At 44.4% G+C, this 22862-nt stretch overlaps 1 protein-coding gene across 1 annotated transcript in view; it reads left to right on the forward strand.

Annotated features, from left to right (window-relative positions):
- The window catches only part of LOC112227304 (V-type proton ATPase subunit S1-like protein), a 20852-nt gene extending 2921 nt beyond the window's left edge, over window positions 1–17931 (forward strand). The window contains exons 2-6 of the mRNA XM_042308123.1: window positions 10754–10809; window positions 11021–11097; window positions 15829–16079; window positions 17095–17389; window positions 17495–17931. Of these exons, the coding sequence (XP_042164057.1) occupies window positions 10754–10809; window positions 11021–11097; window positions 15829–16079; window positions 17095–17389; window positions 17495–17761 (946 nt within the window). The 3' untranslated portion in view covers window positions 17762–17931. The remainder of the gene's footprint in view (window positions 1–10753; window positions 10810–11020; window positions 11098–15828; window positions 16080–17094; window positions 17390–17494) is intronic.
- The last annotated feature ends 4931 nt before the right edge of the window (window positions 17932–22862 follow it).

Here is a 22862-nt window from a genome sequence, read left to right on the forward strand (position 1 = left end):
ACTGGCTCTGACGCTCGTCGGATGTGGCAGGGCTTGAAAAATATTACGGACTACAAAGGGAAACACAGCCGCGAGCTGCCCAGTGACATGAGCCTACCACACGAGCTAAATGCCCTTTATGCTCACTTCGAGGCTAGCAAAACTGAAGCATGCATGAGAGCACCAGCTGTTCCGGACGACTGTGTGATTACGCTCTCCGTAGCCGATGTGAGCAAGACCTTTAAACAGGTCAACATTCACAAAGCCGCGGGGACAGATGGATTACCAGGATGTGTACTCAAAGCATGCGCGGACCAACTGGCAAGTGTCTTCACTGACATTTTCAACCTCTCCCTGACTGAATCTGTAAAACCTACATGTTTCTAACAGACCAGCATGTCCCTGTGCCCAAGGAGGCAAAGGTAACCTGCCTAAATGATTACCTCCCCGTAGCACACGTAGGTAGCCATGAAGTGCTTTGAAAGGCTGGTCATGGCTCACATCAACACCATCATGTCGGAAACCCTAGACCCACTCCAATTCACATACCGCCCCAACAGATCCACAGATGACGCAATCTCTATTGCACTCCACACTGCCCTTTCACACCTGGACAAAAGGAACACCTACGTGAGAATGGTGTTCATTGACTACAGCTCAGCGTACCACACCGTAGTACCCTCAAAGCTCATCACTGAGCTAAGGACCCTGGGACTTAACATCTCCCTCTGCAACTGGATCCTGGACTTCCTGACAGCCACCCCCAGGTGGTGAGGGTAGGTAGCAACACATCTGCCTCATCTTCAACACTGGGGCCCCACAGGAGTGCATGCTTCACCCACGACTGCATGGCCAAGCACAACTCCAACACCATCATTAAGTTTGCTGACGACAACAGTGGTATGCCTGATCATCGACAACGATGTGACAGCCTGTGGGTCAGCAGTCAGAGACCTGGCAATGTTGTGCCCGAACAACAGCATCTCCCTCAAATGTGAGCTAGACAAAGGAGCTGATCATGGACAATTGGAAAAGGAGGGCCAAACGTTAACATTAATGGAGCTGAAGTGGAGCGGATCGAGAGTTTCAAGTTCCTTGGTGTCCACATCACCAACAAACTATCATGGTCCAAACACACCAAGATAGTTGTGAAGAGGGCACGAAAACACATTTTTCCCCTCAGCAGGCAGAAAAGATTTGGCATGGGTCCACAGATCCTCAAAAAGTTATACAGCTGCACCATCAAGAGCATCATGATTGTTGTATCAATGCAATGCAATCAATGATATAGCAGCTGCTCGGCATCTGAAAATAAGGCGCTACAGACGGTAGTGCGTACGGCCCAGTACATTGCTGGGGCTTAGCTCCCTGACATCCAGGACCTATATAATAGGCAATGTCAGAGGAAGGCCCAAAAAGTTGTCAAATTCTCCAGTCACCCAAGTCATAGACTGTTCTCTCTGCTACTGCACGGCAAGCGGTACCGTAGCGCCAAGTCTAGGACCAAAAGGCTCCTTAACAGCTTCTACCTACAAGCCATAAGACTGCTGAAAAATTGATCAAATGGCCAACCGGACTATTTACATCGACACCCCCCCGTTTGTTTTTACACTGTTGCAACTCACTGTTTATTATCTATGCATAGTCACTTTACAAATTACCTCAACAAACCTGTACCGCATTGACTCGGTACCTGTACCCCATGTATATAGCCTTGATATTGTTATGTAATTTTCTTGTGTTACTTTTAAAATGTTAAAAATTTTTCACTTTAGTTTATTTAATAAATATTTTCTTAACTCTATATCTTGAACTGCATTGTTGTAAGTAAATATTTCACAGTAAGGTCTACACGTGTTGTATTCGGCACATGTGACGATTTGATTTGATTTGAAATTAGATGGGGAGCATGGCTGGACAGATATTTTTAGGTCTCTCCAGAGATGTTAGACCTGGTTCAAGTCCAGGCTCTGGATGGGCCACTCAAGGACAGGTTTTCATCAAGGAGCTCTCTGTACTTTGCCCTGTTCATCTTTGCCTCAATCCTGACAAGTCTCCCAGTCCCTGCCACTGAAAAACATCCCCATAGCATGATGCTGCCACCACCATGCTTCACATTAGGGATGCTAGGTTTCCTCTAGACGTGATGCTTGGCGTTCAGTCCAAAGAGTTCAATATTTGTTTCATCAGACCAGAGAATCTTGTTTCTCATGGTCTGAGAGTCGTTAGGTGCCGTTTGGCAAATTTCAAGCGGGCTTTTGTGTGCCTTTTTACTGAGGAGTGGCTTTGGTTTGACCACTCTACGATAAAGGCCTGATTGGTGGAATGCTGCAGAGACGGTTGTCCTTCTGGAAGGTTCTCCCATCTCCACAGAGGAACTCTGGAGCTCTGTCAGAGTGACCATCGAGTTCTTGGTCACCTCCCCGACCAAGGCCCTTCTCCCTCGACTGCTCAGTTTGGCCAGGCAGCCAGCTCTAGGAAGAGTCTTGGTGGTTCCAAACTTCTTCCATTTTCTAGAATGATGGAGGCCACTGTGTTCTTAGGGACCATCAACTCTGCATAAATGTTTTGATACCCTTCCCCGGATTTGTGCCTTGACACAATCCCGTCCTGCTCTACGGACAGTACCTTCAACCTCGCTGCTTGTTTTTGTCTCTAACATGCACTGTCAAATGTGGGACCTTATATAGACAGGTGTGTGCTTTTCCAAATCATGTTCAATCAATTGAATTTACCACAGGTGGACTGTAATCAAGATGTAGAAACATCTCAAGGATGATGAATTGAAACAGGATGCACCTGAGCTCAATTTCGAGATTTCATAGCAAAGGGTCGGAATACTTACAGTACCAGTCAAAGGTTGACGCACCTACTTATTCAAGGGTTTTTCTTTATTTTTACTATTTCGAAAATGGTAGAATAATAGAAGACATCAAAACTATAAAATAACCCATATGGAATGATGTACTAACTAAAAAGTGTTAAACACCTCAAAATCTATTTTGTATTTTAGATTCGTCAAAGTAGCCACCTTTTGCCTTGATGACAGCTTTGCACAATATTGGCATTCTCTCAACCAGTCTCACCTGGAATGCTTTTACAATTGTCTTGAAAGAGTTCTCACATATGCTGAGCACTTGATGGCTGTTTTTCCTTCACTCTGCGGTCTAACTCCTCCCAAACCATCTCAATTTGGTTGAGGTCGGGTGATTGTGGAGGCCAGATAATCTGATGCAGCACTCCATCACTTTCCTTCTTGTTCAAATAGCCCTTACACAACCTGGAGGTGTGTTGGGTCATTTTCCTGTTGAAAAACAAATGATAGTCCCACTAAGCGCAAACCAGATGGAATGGTGTGTTGTGCTTTGAAAAAGCTAAGTAGCCAATAGCCAGCAGCATAATTTGTCTGATTCTCTGTAATAATGGTATGGTAATAGTAATGCAATTTATTTTGTAAAGTGGTTTCTTGCTTCAAATAAAACTTTCAGTCACCTCCTTGTCTGAAGAGCAAGTGGATTAACAGGTTAATGTCAAGCCCTGCATGTTTTTTTCAGAAGAGAAGTCTCATGGAATGTAGGCCTACATTGAACACCACACATGGTCTTCTACAGTAGGCTGAATCCATGTTAAAATGTTATGAGACACATTTTCTCCATTGTTTTTGATGGTAGGCGACTCTGGTAGCCCTACATTATGATCAAATAGCCACAGAAGCCTACTTGACCACTGTCTGAAACTGTAACTTAAAGCGGACACATCCACAGTGTTCACAGTAAACACGCACTGGAAGTTGCACATTTTTACAACATTCAAGTTTGCACTCAGCAGACCTAAAATTTGCTCCGTGACAAAACATTTTTGAGGGAACATTGCTAATGGATGGGTTAATGAAATTGTGAGTATTTACGTTTTCTGTTGGAATCACTTTAATAGATAACTTTGACACCTTCTGGAAACAGAAGATATTCTACAAGAATGACAGAGTCCATCCAAATCATCTTGACTCCTGGACTCTGTCCACGCAATTTCAAGGCTGCGTTGAGACAATGACTTATCTATGACCCAAGCCCAGCTCAGCTAATCCCTAACATTGTGACAATGAGTCATCATAATGCTGCATCAAATGTACATTATTATATTATGTAAGTAACTTAATTTATGTCCCCCTAACTGCCCTGAATGCCTCTGTTGATCCTACAGCTATTGTATGCAGTAAACATGTGCCTATGAACCAGAGTTACACTGTTACCGGATCACTGAGGCGGTGTGCCCTAGTAGCAAGACCACTTTATGCAGCTCACCCTGCACTATCAGCTCCAATATGAATAACATGAGCAAGTCTACTTCTGATAAGCTTCCCAGTAAATCATTCAAATCAATCAAGAATCACAGAAAAGTGCAAAAAATAGCCCATATTAACATATGTAGCCTAAGAAACAAGGTTCATGAAGTCAATAACTTGCTTGTAACAGATGACATTCATATTCTGACTATCTGTGAAACTCACTTAGATAATACCTTTGATGATGCAGTGGTAGAAATACATGGTTATAACATCTACCAAAATACAGAAATGCCAACGGGTGAGGTGTTGCAGTCTATATTCAGAACCACAATCCTGTAAAGATTAGAGAGGATCTCTTGTTAAATGCTGTTGAAGTAATATGGTTACAGGTTCGTCTGCCTCACCTAAAGCCCATTCTGGTGGGAAGCTGCTATAGACCACCAAGTGCTAACAGTCACTATCTGGATAACATGGGTGAAATGCTTGATAATGTATGTGATATCAACAGAGAAGTATATTTTCTGGGAGATTTAAATATTGACTGGCATTCATCAAGCTGGCCACTCAAGAAGTAACTTCAAACTGTAACCAGGTTGCAGTCAACCAACCAACCAGGGTAGTTATAAATAGCACAGGAATGAAATCATCAACATGTATTGATCACGTCTTTACTAATGCTGCAGAAATGTGCTTTATGGTGGTATCCAGATATATCGAAATCCAGACAATATATAGATATCCAGACAGTATAGTAGCCATATCTAAAGACAAGCATTGTACTTTTGAATTCCATAAAGTGAGTGTGGAAGAGGTGATTTTTCATTGTTGTTGCCTATTAACAATGACAAGCCACCGGGGTCTGACAATCTGGATAATCTGAATTACTGAGGATAATAGCGTACGTTATTGCCACTGCTATTTGTAATATCTTCAATTTAAGCCTACTAGAAAGTGTGTGCCCTCACGCCTGGAGGGAAGAATAGTAAAGCCCCCTTTACTGGCTCAAATAGCCGACCAATCAGCCTGTTACAAACCCTTAGTACACTTCTGGAGTAAAATTGTGTTTGACCAGATACAATGCTATTTTACAGTAAACAAATTGACAACAGACTTTCAGCTCGCTTACAGGGAAGGACATTCAACAAGCACAGCACTTATACAAATGACTGATGATTGGCTGAGAGAAATTGATGATAAAAAGATAGTGGGGGGGGCTATCTTGTTAGACTTCAGTGCAGCTTTGACATTATTGATCATAGTCTGCTGCTGGAAAAACATATGTGTTATGGCTTTACACCCCCTGCTATATTGTGGATAAAGAGTTACTTGTCTAGCAGAACACAGAGGGTGTTCTTTATTAAGGGAGGCAGGGTAGCCTAGTGGTTAGAGCATTGGACTAGTAACCGGAAGGTTGCAAGGTTCAAATCCCCGAGCTGACAAGGTACAAATCTGTCGTTCTGCCCCTGAACAGGCAGTTAACCCACTGTTCCTAGGCTGTCATTGAAAATAATAATTTGTTCTTAACTGACTTGCCTAGTTAAATAAATGTCCGAATCGAAGACTGCTTTGGCACCAGCTAACGGGGATCCCTAATCAAAACAAATAGCCTACTGGCAGCGGAGACATTGCATTTGTAAAATTATACAGGTTGTAGAGGCAGACATGTAGGTTTATACAACCCCCAACTGGTGCAAACCAAATAGTAGCATGGAAAAATGATGTGTATATGCTTTTTTCCCCACAGGGAGATTAAGTTTATGAATTTCCTGCCCAGGCTTTAGGACAGTGGAATTACATTAACACGCATATCAACCAATCAGCGTCCAGGATCCAAACAACCCACTTTATAATATAAATGATCAATTCAAATGGCACATCTAAGCTATCTTTGGTAACAGTTTAATAAGATGAGAAAAAAACAAGAAACCCACACACTGCTCTTGATTGTATCACTGCTCTTTAATAAGGTTTACGTATCGGCCTCAAGGCCTTCATAAGAGCTTTTGTGAGTAAAAAATAATAATAGCACTCTTATGTAGACATAGCTCCACCCACATCCGTTTGAGGGATAACAAGTAAGTGTTACCAAATATAACAATGTGCAACTATCTGTTGTTTCCTGAATTCCACAATCATCTCTTTTGTTTTGTTGATTTTGAGTGAGAGGTTGTTTTCCTTTCAGGAGAGGGCTGAGAACGCACCCTTGTGTGGCCCCAGTGTTGAGGATCAGTGTAGCTGAAGATGTGGAGATGTTGTTTCCCACCACCTGGGGGCGGCCCATCAGAAAGTCCAGGACCCAGTTGCACAGGGCGGGGTCGAGACCCAGGGTCTTGAGCTTAATGACGAGTTTGGAGGGTACTATGGTGTTGATTGCTGAGCTGTAGTCAATGAACAGCATTCTTACATATGTATTCCTCTTGTCCAGATGGGATAGGGTGGTGTGCAGTGTGATGGCAATGGGATTGTCAGTGGACCTATTGGGGCGGTAAGCAAATTGGAGTGGGTCTAGGGTATCAGGTAGGGTGGAGGTGATATGGTCCTTGACTAGTCTCTCAAAGCACTTCATAATGACAGAAGTGAGTACAAAGGGGCGATAGTCATTTAGTTCAGTTACCTTTGCCTTCTTGGGTACAGGAACAATGGTGGCCATCTTCAAGCATGTGGGGACAGCAGACTGGGATAGGGAGAGATTGAATATGTCCGTAAACACACCAGCCAGCTAGTCTGCGCATGCTCTGAGGACACGACTAGGGATGCCGTCTGGGCCGGCAGCCCTGCGAGGGTTAACACGTTTAAACAGAGCTTACATTACATATAAAACTAAATACAAAACATTACACTACATCTGTAGTGGCTTCCTTTCCTCTTCCTTAGCCACTGCCCCAGCCTGAAGCGGGGTTGTTTCGTACGCATACAGTTCACACTCAAGGTTTCCAAACGGCCAAAACATTCAATGAGATTCAGGGGGCAACAAACGTGTTTATTCTTCTTATATCTAACCAAAAAAATGATTCTCCAATCAACTTAAAGCATAGATTACTTGACATGGAAAATACATAATATGACCTGTTTGTATGTCTGTATGTTCAAAAAATTATACGCGTCTAGCAAGGAACTGCCAGAAAATCATTTTTGAAATGTTGATCCCAATGCCACACATTGGCCCCATGATTTATAGAAAGACTGATGATTCCCTTGGTTTCTGTCCCTTTGTGTGGGACAACAACACAGAGTTACACAAAAACAAACGTACAGTCAATAACACAAAAGAAAATAAAAATGTAAAAATATATGTACAGTGTGTGCAAATGTAGAAGAGTAGGGAGGTAAAGGCAATAAATAGGCCCTAGAGGTGAAAAATAATTACAATTTAGCATTAATACTGGAGTGATAGATGTGCAAGTAGAGATACTGGGGTACAAAAGAGCAAGAGGGTAAATAATATTTTTTATTTATTTATTTCACCTTTATTTAACCAGGTAGGCAAGTTGAGAACAAGTTCTCATTTACAATTGCGACCTGGCCAAGATAAAGCAAAGCAGTTCGACACATACAACGACACAGAGTTACACATGGAGTAAAACAAACATACAGTCAATACAGTATAAACAAGTCTATATATGATGTGAGCAAATGAGGTGAGATAAGGGAGGTAAAGGCAACAAAAAAAAGGCCATGGTGGCAAAGTAAATACAATATAGCAAGGAAATCACTGGAATGGTAATTTGCAGTGGAAGAATGTGCAAAGTAGAAATAAAAATAATGGGGTGCAAAGGTGCAAAATAAATAAAATAAATACAGTAGGGGGAGAGGTATTTGTTTGGGCTAAATTATAGTTGGGCTATGTACAGGTGCAGTAATCTGTGAGCTGCTCTGACAGTTGGTGCTTAAAGCTAGTGAGGGAGATGTGTTTTCAGTTTCAGAGATTTTTGTAGTTCGTTCCAGTCATTGGCAGCAGAGAACTGGAAGGAGAGGTGGCCAAAGAAAGAATTGGTTTTGGGGGTGACTAGAGAGATATACCTGCTGGAGCGTGTGCTACAGGTGGGAGATGCTATGGTGACCAGCGAGCTGAGATAAGGGGAAACTTTACCTAGCAGTGTCTTGTAGATGACATGGAGCCAGTGGGTTTGGCGACGAGTATGAAGTGAGGGCCAGCCAACGAGAGTGTACAGGTTGCAATGGTGGGTAGTATATGGGGCTTTGGTGACAAAACGGATTGCACTGTGATAGACTGCATCCAGTTTGTTGAGTAGGGTATTGGAGGCTATTTTGTAAATGACATCGCCGAAGTCGAGGATTGGTAGGGTGGTCAGTTTTACAAGGGTATGTTTGGCAGCATGAGTGAAGGATGCTTTGTTGCGAAATAGGAAGCCAAGTCTAGATTTAACTTTGGATAGGAGATGTTTGATGTGGTTCTGGAAGGAGAGTTTACAGTCTAACCAGACACCTAGGTATTTGTAGTTGTCCACATATTCTAAGTCAGAGCCGTCCAGAGTAGTGATGTTGGACAGGCGGGCAGGTGCAGGCAGCGATCGGTTGAAGAGCATGCATTTAGTTTTACTTATATTTAAGAGCAATTGGAGGCCACGGAAGGAGAGTTGTATGGCATTTTAGCTTGCCTGGAGGGTTGTTAACACAGTGTCCAAAGAAGGGCCAGAAATATACAGAATGGTGTCGTCTGCGTAAAGGTGGATCAGAGACTCACCAGCAGCAAGAGCGACATCATTGATGTATACAGAGAAGAGAGTCGGTCCAAGAATTGAACCCTGTGGCACCCCCATAGAGACTGCCAGAGGTCCAGACAGCAGACCCTCCGATTTGACACACTAAACTTTATCAGAGAAGTAGTTGGTGAACCAGGCGAGGCAATCACTTGAGAAACCAAGGCTGTCGAGTCTGCCGATGAGGATGTGGTGATTGACAGTGTCGAAAGCCTTGGCCAGATCAATGAATACGGCTGCACAGTAATGTTTCTTATCGATGGCGGTTAAGATATTGTTTAGGACCTTGAGGACCTGGCCCCATGTGACCGGCTCACCATCCCTGTGTTGCTGACCTCGCTGAACTGGCACAGGAACAAACGGCTGGGCTTACACAGCTTTTTTTAATGACTGTTAATTGTCCTTGAATTTAACAACAGCCCAGGAATTATCTATGCCAGACCAAGGCTACCTTAACCTGGGTAGCAGCACCAGAGATAACCGCCCCAGACCCTTCAACTACCCCTGAACAACAGTTACTGTTCCAGCTCACTAGGACTAGGGCTGGTGACCACTGAACCATGTGTGCCTCTCTGGCAGTCCCTTTCTGGATCCCAATCCTATGGCCTTGAGCCAGGTGGACAAACACAAATTGGCAGGTTACTCTCTGATAACAGCAGGTGAGTACAACACAAAAATGCCCCAGACTGGGGTATTAAATGCCCCAGAGGAAATAATGAAGATAATTTTATCAAAGCTAGCTGATCGGGGCATTATCAAACAGCATGTCTGTCTGATACCTGTTAGGTAGGTGTTACGACGGTGAACTCTATCATTGTTGGCCTATATAAATCAACACACATGCCAGGCACTGCTCCACAATATAAAGTAGGCCTAATTCAAACCACAGATAAAAGCAAACCAAGCAAGTTCACTCACAATGTTGACTTTACGCTGAGTGGTCAACTGGGTTAAAGGCAATGCACCCAGTGAGCTATTCCTCTCACAGACATTCATTCAATATGACGCAGAACCACACATGGCATGTGCTTAAAATAAGGGGAAACCCATAACAGGGAATCTGTATAGAGGTTGTTCTATATCTTGGCCTATATTTAATGGTGCCTTAGTGTGGTTCACCAGCCCGATCAGTTCTCAGAGTGAAAGTGTTCAGACTCATAATGGAACCCAATTCCCCCCCACACACACACACACACACACACACACGCCACTCCTGTAGCATAACTCTCGTGGCTTATCAGACTTAGAGTGACCAGGTGCTTGTGAGTGTGTGTGAGGGGAGAGAGAGGGTGGAGGTAGTGTAGTGGGTAATATTTGATACATTTCCACCCCTACAGTAGTGGGGTTAGTCATAGTCTCAGTAAGCCCATGATGGTGATTTAGATGGTTAAAGGGATCTGGTTGAGATTAACCACAAGGGATCTAAGCTACTAAATGCCACAGACAACCTGCATGGTCAGCCTACACAGGATGATATAAGATGACCAGCCACAACTATAGGCCACTGCTTGATAAGAAATAAAGTAAGCTTTGTTTTGCATGGGGAGATTTACCACCGACCCCATCCATTGTCAATGTGTAGCCGCCACCTGCATGACAGCCTTTTGACGCAGAAAGCTCACCATACATCGGCTATGAACACGTTGGCCACTGTTAGTATAGCTTGCCTATACAGACAGACGTGTGCTGTTTTGGAACCTGGCAACTCTGAGGAAGTGTGCACTGACATATAGCTGCATCTTTGAACCTTTTCCTCTTCTCTCTACAGCACAGAAGAGGACTATGTTACCGAGGTTCCATACCCAGCTGGGAGAATCAGAGCGGGTAAGTAACACACATTGTCTCACATTGAACATGACTATGGGCCTGATGCAATCAACCCTTTTTTAGCCATGTGTATGCAGTATCGTTTTACAAACTACTGCCCACAAATAAAGCTTGAAGAATCAATGTAAAATGTCAATTTGGGGAGTATATTTCTAAGCAAATATATTTGAGCTAAATAGTATCTGCCTGTTTTATTTGTATTTGTCAGGTGGTCTTGATGGAATGAGCTTGGAGACTCAGGGTTATGTGCCCACTAAAGAAACCCCACTCAGAAGATTACTGAAGGTAGATCCCGCTCTCCCTCTCCTTCTTTTTGCTCACTTTCTATATAGCTCTCTCTCTCTCTGATCTTGTGCATCTTAGTATCATATCGCCCCCAAGAGGACACTGTTCAGATACTCCAAACCAGCCTCTCGCTCGCAGGGCCCTCCGTTTTCACGTGTTGCTGACAAAACTCAGGGGGTGGCTTCCAGAGTGGCGAGGGGATCAATAAACCCATCAACTTCCAGACGCACTCGTGACTTGAATGATAGGTAGATTTATTTGAAATTGTAAAACAGTGCAACCACACATGTGGATAATGAATTCATCAAATTCATCAGTATTTCATCAAGTCTTGAAATTAGACATAAAATAACATGTGGCATATATTAATGCACCCCTCTCCATTCTTTTATATCAAAATGCGCAAACACCAAACATATCACAGTGTCGGGATCGCATTTTGCTCTGAGGTTTGCAGCCTTGCTGGCTTGGCCGAAGTGGTTATCAGAGAGTCTAATTAGTGACTAAACTTTAGATCATTTTAACTTCCTCAGCTTTGGGACATTTGTGTATACGGCGGAGGCTAATATATTTACACACATTATGTGTCCATTACAATCTATGCAACAATCAGAATGCATGATTTGTCACTTTAAAACGTGAATAAAACAGTAAATATATTATGCTCCGTACATATACTGTATACACTGGGCTACAGTAGAAACAACACGATATACAGAAACTATAATGATAATGTAATACGGCACTTACTTTGATAGGAACACACACATGTCCAAAGCTTTTGTTACTAAGGAAAACAACAATGAAGGCAATGCGGGTGCCAGCTGGAAAATGTGCCAGGGGGAAAAGTTAGTGCAGGTTCTGTTCTGACTGGAGATGCACAAATGTCTGCATACTTGATCTGGGGAAATACAGGGAAATGCTTGGGCTCTCTTTGTCCAACTTAGTAAAGCCTCAAATGGAAATTGGAAGCAACAGTGAAATTGACTACTTCTACAGTGCATTCAGAAAGTACACAGACCCCTTCCAATTTTCCACATTTTGTTACATTACAGCCTTATACAAAAAAATCTTTAACTCAGAAACCTACACACAATACCCCATAATGACAAAGCAAAAACAGGTTTGTAGAACAGAAATACCTCAATACTCAAGTCTGGGGCATTTCTGTGTTGTACTCACCTGCTGTTATCAGAGAGTAACCTGCCAATTTGTGTTTGTCCACCTGGCTCAAGGCCATAGGATTGGGATTCAGGTTTGTAAAACAGAAATACCTTATTTACATAAGTATTCAGACCCTTTGCTATGAGACTCGAAATTGAGCTCAGGTGGATCCTGTTTCCATTGATCATCCTTGAGATGTTTCTACAACTTGGAGTCCATCTGTGGTAAATTAAATTGATTGGATATGATTTGGAAAGGCACACACACGCCTGTCTATATAAGGTCCCACAGTTGACAGTGCCTTGTCAGAGCAGAAACCAAGCCATGAGGTCAAAGGAATTGTCCGTAGAGCTGCAAGACAGGATTATGTCGAGGTACAGATCTGGGGAGGTGTACCAAAAAAGTTATTTAGCTTTGAAGATCCCCAAGAATACAGTGGCCTCCATCATTCTTAGCTCCGCCAACTCCCCATATGCCCCCCAAAAAAAAAAAATTGGAGTGGCTTCTCGGGCTTCCGTCGATGACTTGCCTCCTCATATCGTCACCGCTCCTCCTTCGCTGCCTCTAACTCCTTCTTTGAACGGCGATATTCTCCAGCCTGCATCCAGGGTCCTTTACCGTCTAGGATCTCCTCCCACGTCCACTCGTCCTGTCCACGCTGCTTGGTCCTTCTTTGGTGGGATGTTCTGTTACGCTCGTCGAAATGATCGGACCAAGGTGCAGCATGGTAGGCATACATTTGATCTTTATTAAAAATGAACACCTAAAGACAACAAAAGGAAAACGACCGTAACGTTCGGTAGGCTACACAGAGCTGTACAAAAACATCATCCCACAAAACTAAGGTGGCAAAACAGGCTACCTAAGTACGATTCCCAATCAGAGACAACGATAGACAGCTGTCCGTGATTGAGAACCATACCCGGCCAAAACATAGAAATAAAGAACAGAGTTTCCCACCCGAGTCACACCCTGACCAAACAGACGTGGAGAATAAAAAGATCTCTACCGTCAGGGCGTGACACAAGAACCCGATGCTCACTGACATCGGAGTTCCTCTGTTCATATGGGAGAACCTTCCAGAAGGACAACCATCTCTGCAGCACTCAACAAATCAGGCCTTTATGGTAGAGTAGCAAGATGGAAGCGTCTCCTCAGTAAAAGGCAATGACAGCCAGCTTGGAGTTGGCCAAAAGGCACATAAAGGACTCTCAGACCAGGAGAAACAAGATTCTCTTGTCTGATGAAACCAACTATTTTGCCTGAATGCCAAGCATCACGTCTGTAGGAAACCAGGCACCATCTCTACAGTGAAGCATGGTTGTGGCAGCATCATGCTGTGGCAATTTATTTCAGCGCCAGGGACTGGGAGACTCGTCAGGATCGAGGGAAAGATGAATGGAGCAAATATACAGAGGGATCCTTGATGAAAACCTGCTCCAGAGCACTCCGGACCTCAGACTTTTTATTTTTTTTATCACACCTTCATTTAACCAGGTTGAGAACAAGTTCTCATTTACAACTGAGACCTGGCAGACTGGGGTGACGGTTCACCTTCCAACAACAACGCTAAACACAGTCAAGAAAATGTATGAGTGGCTTTGGGACAAGTCTCTGAAAAGCCTTGAGTGAAATTATTTGAAATTGACAAGTTGAAGCATGGCCGAGATTTAAATAGCAGGCAGCGTGCCTTGGTTTGAGGACAGCGCAGGTTAATTTTTCAATTGCATAACAATCACATTTTGGAACAGTGAGTGAATTGTACATCACATAAATAAACTCATGCTGGTGTGACCGTTAGAGACCGTTGGAACTCATGGGTGAAACAGTTAAACGCATTGAAGTCGGAGGTCAAACATTTCCGAGTTGTCTTGAACTAGGTTCTAATTGGATTTCAACTCACGCCATATTGGCTTTAACCCTTTAAATACAAATCAAATAGCAAACCCAGAAGTGGCCACTAGGTTTCGTAATAACAAAATAAAGGCAAATTCCAAACCTGTAAAAGCCTTAAGACCCGGATCAGTGAGCACCGCAGCAATATTCGTACAGGTGTAACAAAAAAACTGTTTATTTCTTCAAGCTGGACATCCTACTAGTTCTCTGAGATACACTGGAATAGAAACACGCAGGGGAGGGGACATTGAGAGGAAAGTTCTTCAAAGGGAGTCTTTCTGGATCCACAAGCTCAACATCCTCTTGGTCTTAACGAGGAGTTTGACTTGAAACCGTTTTTATAGTTCCAAAATGTCCAAATGATTGTGTTTTTTATCCTAATTGGATATTGTGTATATGTATTACTGTAAATGTTGATCACATTCCTTGTGTATGGTCATATATTTAGATACAATGAATGTTGATATTGTGAACCTATGTCATATATTTTTACCTCCTGTTTCAGGAAGTGATTTCACTGAGTACTGCCCATATATATAGGACCTTCCACCACTAGCTAGGATATGGATTGCTGATGAAGACCTAAGGGTCGAAGCATTGTTATAATAAAATTACCTGGAGCATGAGCAGCAGTGTGCGGTATTTTCCTTTTGATTTTCCATGAGTTCACCAACAACTCCAGCACCTGCAAAAAGTACATGGACGTGTGTACATGTATGTTCTTCAGCTTTTGTACTGAAATAAAAGATCCCAGAAATGTTCCATAAGCACAAAAAGCATTTTTTCTCTCAAATTTGATGTGCAAATGTGTTTACATCCCTGTTAGCTTTTCTCCTTTGCCAAGATAATCCATCCACCTGACAGGTGTGACATATCAAGAAGTTGATTGAACAGTGTGATCAATGCACAGGTGCATCTTGTAAAAATTAAGGCCAATCTAAAATGGGCAGTTTTGTCACACAACACAATGCCACAGATGTTGCAAGTTTTGAGGGAGCGTGCAATTGGCGAGCTCACTGCAGGAATGTTCACCAGAGCTGTTGCCATGGAATTGAATGTTAATAGACTCAACCATAAGCTGCCTCCATCGTCATTTTAGAGAATTTGGCATTTCGTCCAACCGGCTTCACACCCGCAGACCACTTGTAACCACGCCAGCGCAGGACCTCCACATCCGGCTTCTCCACCTGGGGTATCATGTGAGACCAGCCACCTGGACAGCTGATGAAACTGTCTGTAATAAAGCCCTTTTGTGGGTCGAAAAACTTCTGATTGGCTGGGCCTGGCTCACCAGTGTGTGGGCCTATGCCCTCCCAGGCCCACTCATAGCTGCCCAGTCATATGAAATCCATCGATTAGGGCCTAATGAATTTATTCCAATTGACTGATGAACTGTAACTCAATAAAATCATTGAAATTGTTGCACGTTGCGTTTATATTTTTGTTCAGTATCGGCTATTAAATCGACCAAAATAGGTTATATTCTTTTAACAATTACTACCTGGATAACAGGATACACAGACAGCCCAATTCTGATATTTTGCCCAATTAAATACCAATTAGTGCAAAAAAATATCAGAATTAGGCTTCTTCTGTAGGCACAGCCAGTGGGTGACATTGCCAATCAATTATATAATTGATCAATATCCCTTCCATCCTTCCTCTCTGCAGCTGCATGGCTGGCACCTCCTCAACCAGCATGGCCATGGCAAGGGCAAGAGAAAGCTGCTCCAGTCCCCCATCCACGGGCCCTACTCTCCCCTGAGCGTGGCCTACAATGGCAAGACCTGCATCCTTTTCAAGGCCAAGCGCCTGGCCATCCGCTACCAGAACCACACATTCGTAGACCTGACGGAGAGGACCTTTGGACCCAACGCCCCTGTGGACACCAAGGGTTCCATCTGCACCAAGGAGAAGGCTACGTAAGTACTGTAAATCATGTACTTGAGTTGTGTACGATGTGCAACTGACACGTTAATTTGACTTATGTATTCCTTGTTTTGTTAGGCTAATGAGCCTCAAATTTGCATTGACAAAGTCATGATAGTATGGCTATTTAAGATACTGTATATTCAATAATATACGTGTATCTGGGTGAAATAACATACAATATGCGTTTTTTCAATGTATTTGACAGCCAAGAAGAGCAAAAGAAGTCAAAAGGTTACATCTGTTTGAATAGAACTACACACACGAACTACACATATTTTGACAGATTACCAGTCTACAAACTAATTATTTAATCCATTTAAAAAAGTACTGGCTGGCAAATTTCAGTAGAAAACCCCAGCGCATAATCTAACATAATTCCTTCAAATGGCTTGTAACCAGCAGGTTCTTACCATCCTGCAAGTCCTCAGCTCAAGCAGACACACTGATTTGTAGTCCAAATGAGATTTTTCTAACTTTCAACAATGTGTCTTAGTTCTTGAGCATCAAATATTTTAATAAAAGGCATTGGGTATACTAAATCAATACACAATTACGAATATAAGTTTATAACTCTAATGACCTTGTTTTCTGGAATTTTACATAATCTTGAAGTCTAGTCATGTGATTTTGGGCGCATTCCTCTGCCCAGGTGTTGCCAGATCTTACAAAGCCTGGCTAGGTATTTTATGTATCAGCTTACCACGTCATATGTTATAGCAATCTGGTGCCCGATGGCACAGTCTATGGCATGGCATGCAACCATTGGTTGATGAACATCTGAGCAGGGGAACACGACCTATGGGACATGATACGGAAGTATGATGTAGGAATGCGTCACTTAGGGTGTTGTATGTAGTTATCAAAGAACTTGAATTATATATTTTTTACATTCAATTCATGGAGAAGAATATTGTTACAATGAGATGAGCACTGCATATCTCACTTAGGATCTACCCACTAAAGGCAATCAATCAACAAATCAACATACTCTGTGTTTGTACACAGGCTCTCGCTGAAGTTCGGAGATGTGGAGGATCTCAGGGGACTTGTTATCAGGCTGCAGATGTCCAACATTTTCTACGAGTCAGCAGGGCAGAACTGGTTCACCTTAGACAGCGTCCACATCCACTACAATTGGACCCATGAAGCTACGTTCAACGCCAGTGAGGTGTACGCCCCCGCCACCTCCTCCTACCACTGCCAGCATGTCAGCAGTCAGCACAAATATGACACCCTTCTGGTGCCCAGCTCACACACCGACACCTCAGCTAACTGGCACATCACGTTTACTGACTTCCAGGTATGGGGCATGGGCCGTTTCTATTGACTGATTGATGGATTTATTTAGCTATCTAATTGTTTTACTTCAGCTTGCAATATTCCCTCTTTCCTCTCCTCTCCCCAGATTCAGGCGTTCAACGTCATGTCTGATAAGTTTGCGTCTGCCAGCGACTGTGCCAACTTCCTGACCCCAGCCATCCTGATGGGCCTGGTGACCTCTCTGATCCTGCTGCTGGTCCTGGCCTACGCTCTGCACATGGTGGTCCACCTCAAACACATTGACCGCTACGAGGAACAGAAAGCTATGGTGTACTTCCCACGCAGGCTGAGCAAAGCTCTAGAATGCAGAGCCTCACAGCAGTGCGAGTTACCTGACAAGAACTGCCTGTGAGAGATGGAGGAAGAAAGAGGGAGAAGATGAAGAGGGGGGATGCTGCCAAATGCAAGAGGGAGAAGATGAAGAGGGGGGATGCTGCCAAATGCAAGAGTGAGAAGATGAAGAGGGGGGATGCTGCCAAATGCAAGAGGGAGAAGATGAAGAGGGGGATGCTGCCAAATGCAAGAGGGAGAAGATGAAGAGGGGGATGCTGCCAAATACAAGAGTGAGAAGATGAAGAGGGGGATGCTGCCAAATGCAAGAGTGAGAAGATAAAGAGGGGGATGCTGCCAAATACAAGAGTGAGAAGATGAAGAGGGGGTATGCTGCCAAATGCAAGAGGGAGAAGATGAAGAGGGGGATGCTGCCAAATACAAGAGGGAGAAGGTGAAGAGGGGGTGCTGCCAAACGCAAGAGTGAGAAGATGAAGAGGGGGTATGCTGCCAAACGCAAGAGTGAGAAGATGAAGAGGGGGATGCTGCCAAACGCAAGAGTGAGAAGATGAAGAGGGGGATGCTGCCAAATGCAAGAGTGAGAAGATGAAGAGGGGGATGCTAACAAATGCAAGAGTGAGAAGATGAAGAGGGGGATGCTGCCAAACGCAAGAGTGAGAAGATGAAGAGGGGGATGCTGCCAAATGCAAGAGTGCGAAGATGAAGAGGGGGGATGCTGCCAAATACAAGAGTGAGAAGATGAAGAGGGGGGATGCTGCCAAATGCAAGAGTGAGAATGTATCACCCACACAGTTTTCCACGCTTTCAAATGTTTGTTTACTAGTGACAACTATTTTGGCCTGTTGGCTTTTGTAATTTCTCCATATGTAAGATCAACACATTTGACATGTTATCACTTCTAAGCTATCACATTTTTTGGGGCATTAAAACAGTTTTTTACCCATACTTAATATTTTTTATTGACCTGAACACACATTAATATCCTACGTAAAGATTATTGGATGTTAAACCCTCTTGACGGTGGGGTTAGAGGTCAGGAAGAGACCAGGGGCCCAGGATGGTCACAGTGTCCCCAGGCTTTCACTTGAGCACCTGAATCAACAGTTAACGACTGCAGCTAACCCTGCCATTATCCAAGCCTGCTAAGCGGCCTTCACTATTTGGCATAACTAGACTTTGGTGTGTTGAGTCCCCACTCTCCATCGCTAGCCTTGACACATTGCCAAATTCACTAGCTCATCTTCAATACCAGCACGAGGAATCTTTTTAAGTTGAATTAGATGGTTTAGCACATTATTTCTAAAGTAGTGTGTGTGAGGATCCACTGGTAGATCAATGACAAATCTTCCTGGGTTAAGATAGTGCTTGAGCTGGAAACTTGTTGGAATAACTGGAGGGTATCTCATGAATTCTAAAGGACTTTGGTGGGTCATGGAACAAAACCATTTGGGAACCACTGGTCTGGCACCTGGCTGGAGTGAACTGAATTGGTCACTGGGGCGTAGACTTTTGGGACTTACTGTGAAACGGCCTTGAACGGACCAGCAGCCAGTTAGCCTTGCAGGCACTAATGGCTAACTTTTAACACTAAAGACAAAACACTGCACAAGACTGCCCTTCTGAAGTGAAGCTAAAAGATTTGCCATTACACATGGTGAAGGACAGACTGTGATAATGTGAAGATGAGAAGTACAGTTACAATGTATAAAACAAACAAAAAAACACTCAAATGTACAGATGTATCTCTCAGCTGTCTTTTTTTTTACAGTTTAATCAATAAATCCTATTATGTACAGGAAGGCTATTCTACTCCTCATAATCACAAAGATATACAGTTCTGGTCTGTATATGATCGTAACTGTTTACTATTTTCAGGTAGAGCACACTTGCTTACACGGAACCCAAACCGGCTGCGCTAAAGTGTCATCACGCATAAATGTATTTTGTCCCCCCACACCAAACACGCAGGTTAAAATATCCAAACAAACTCTGAACCAATTAATTTGGACATTAATTTGGAGACTGGTCGAAAAGCATTAAACATGTATGGCAATTTAGCTAGTCAGCTTGCACTTGCTAGCTAATTTGCCCTATTTAGATAGCTTGCTGTTGCTAGCTAATTTGTCCTGGGATATAAACATTGAGTTGTTATTTTACCTGAACTGCACAAGGTCCTCTGACAAATTAATCCACACATAAAAAGTCAACTGAATCGTTTCTAGTCATCTCTCCTCCTTCCAGGCTTTTTCATTGTTGAACTTATATGGTGAACGCAACTAAACTATCAATGTATTTCCATGACAACCGGCAACAAAATTTGTCTTTCAATCATCAACGTGGGTATAACCAATGAGATGGCACGTGGGTACCTACTTCTATAAACCAATGAGGAGATGGGAGAGGCAGGACTTTCAGCGCGATCTGCGTCAGAAATAGGAACGACTTCTATTTTAGCCCTCGGCGTCGCAGATGCTCGTTGGCGCGCGCGAGCAGTGTGGGTGCAATGATTGACTAACATGGAAGAGGCCGTGCCTCTTCAACCTCAGGAGGCTGAAGAAATTCGGCTTGTCACCAAAAGCACTCACAAACTTCTACAGATGCACAATCGAGAGCATCCTGGCGGGCTGTATCACCGCCTGGTATGGCAACTGCACCGCCCTCAAACGTAAGGCTCTCCAGAGGGTAGTGAGGTCTGCACAACGCATCACCGGGGGCAAACTACCTGCCCTCCAGGACACCTACACCACCCGATGCTACAGGAAGGCCATAAAGATCATCAAGGACATCAACCACCCGAGCCACTGCCTGTTCACCCCGCTGTCATCCAGAAGGCGAGGTCAGTACAGGTGCATCAAAGCTGGGACCGAGAGACTGAAAAACAGCTTCTATCTCAAGGCCATCAGACTGTTAAACAGCCACCACTAACATTGAGTGGCTGCTGCCAACACACTGTCAATGACACTGACTCAACTCCAGCCACTTTAATAATGGGAATTGATGGGAAATGATGTAAATATATCACTAGCCACTTTAAACAATGCTACCTTATATAATGTTACTTACCCTACATTATTCATCTCATACGCATACGTATATACTGTACTCTATATCATCGACTGCATCCTTATGTAATACATGTATCACTAGCCACTTTAACTATGCCACTTGGTTTACATACTCATCTCATATGTATATACTGTACTCGATATCATCTACTGTATCTTGCCTATGCTGCTCTGTACCATCACTCATTCATATATCCTTATGTACATATTCTTTATCCCCTTACACTGTGTATAAGACAGTAGCTTTTTGGGAATTGTTAGTTAGATTACTTGTTCGTTATTACTGCATTGTCGGAACTAGAAGCACAAGCATTTCGCTACACTCGCATTAACATCTGCTAACCATGTGTATGTGACAAATAACATTTGATTTGATTTGATTTGATTTGGGCGCCAGGGGGCCCAGACACAGTCTGCCCCGGCATTACTCCGATACTCGGGCATAACCACTACACAACGGACACAACGGCGGCAGCAGTGGACAGGTGTTGAACAACGGGTACTACAACAACAGACAATGGAAGGAACCACCATCGCCACACAGCAGTCACAGGAACTGCGACAACGGGCGGGTGTTGAACAACGGGTACGACAACAACGGACAATGGAAGGAACCACCATCGCCACACAGCAGTCACAGGAACTGTGACAACGGGCGGGTGTTGAACAACGGGTACGACAACAACAGACAATGGAAGGAACCACCATCTCCACACAGCAGTCTACTTTGACAGGCGGGGTGGTGACAACGACAAACCCGGACCCCGCAAACTTGGGAAAGGCAATGAGGGCAATCTTGTCCGGGGGCCCCCGATCTTCCCACATGTGGCTCAACTCATCAGAGGTATGCTCGACGGGCAGGTGGAGGACGGGACTCCGCGGCCTCAACAGGTCGACAACTTGATGGGGAGAGGCCCGGAGCTTCTACCTCCTGCCCAACATCTACAAGTACCCGGCTACTTGGCCTGTGCCTCCCGAGGTGCCCCCTGGCAGACCGATCATTTCTGACTGTGGCAGCGAAACCTACGGGGTGTCCCAATGGATAAACGCCAACCTACACCTGCTGGCAATGAGGCATAACAGCTATATCAGGGACACGGGCGACTTTCTGGACAAGGTGGGTGCAACACGACTTCCTGTTCACCAGCCTCTACACCAACATTGAAGTGGAGCTGGGCTTGGCCGTGATGGGCAACTGCCTCGAGTGCCACCCTCAAGCAGGCCAACCGGACAAGAAACTCCTGCGGCTGTTGAAGCTATCGCTCACCCAAAATGACTTCCAATTCAACGGCGACTCTTACATGCGGGTCAAGGGGGTGGTGATAGGCAAGCGATTCACCCCCGCCGACATCTACCTAGCGGAGTGGGAGGCTACCATGTTCTCTCTGTGCACCCTACGGACCCCCTTCTACTGATTCCTCGACGTGTCTGGCCCCACAATCGACATGATTTTGATCAGTTCGCTGCACCTTTCTGCCCGTGCCCCTGTGGGCCCCTTTCCCTGCACACCACCAACTGCTTTTACGCCATCATCTGCCACATCATCACACCCAACGGGCTCAACAAAAGGGCTTCAGAGCTCATACATGACTCGGGACGTGTCGAATACGACTCCAGTAGCGAAACCCATTCTGACGAAAGTCACAGCGACACGTCGGACCCTCGAGCCCCACCAACCTCACCACCCACAACACACCATCATCATGCCGCCACGGGTCCTGCAACATTTCAGACGGAAACATGAGACTCGGTGTTGACACTACCATGGGACCTGCAACGTCTCTGGCTTGGACCTGGGACTCAGGGTTGCCGCAGCCACGGGCCCTCCAAAGGTCACATGCCGGACACCTAGGGTTGCTGGGACCACGGGCCAACAACGTATTTCGCCCAAGCCACAGACTTAGGGTTTCCGAAACCATGGACCGACACAACACATGGACCATGGACCGACACATGAGCGACACAACCCACATCCACACCAACAAGCTGAGACCTAGGGAAACCGCAACCACGGGCCCTCCAATGTTTCCAGCCACCGTGGGAGCAACACAAAACACCTGTCCACCCGCCTACCCACCAATCCATCTACAAGCTGAG

The sequence above is a fragment of the Oncorhynchus tshawytscha genome, linkage group LG28, assembly GCF_018296145.1.
Source record: "Oncorhynchus tshawytscha isolate Ot180627B linkage group LG28, Otsh_v2.0, whole genome shotgun sequence".
NCBI classification, from domain to species: Eukaryota; Metazoa; Chordata; class Actinopteri; order Salmoniformes; family Salmonidae; genus Oncorhynchus; species Oncorhynchus tshawytscha.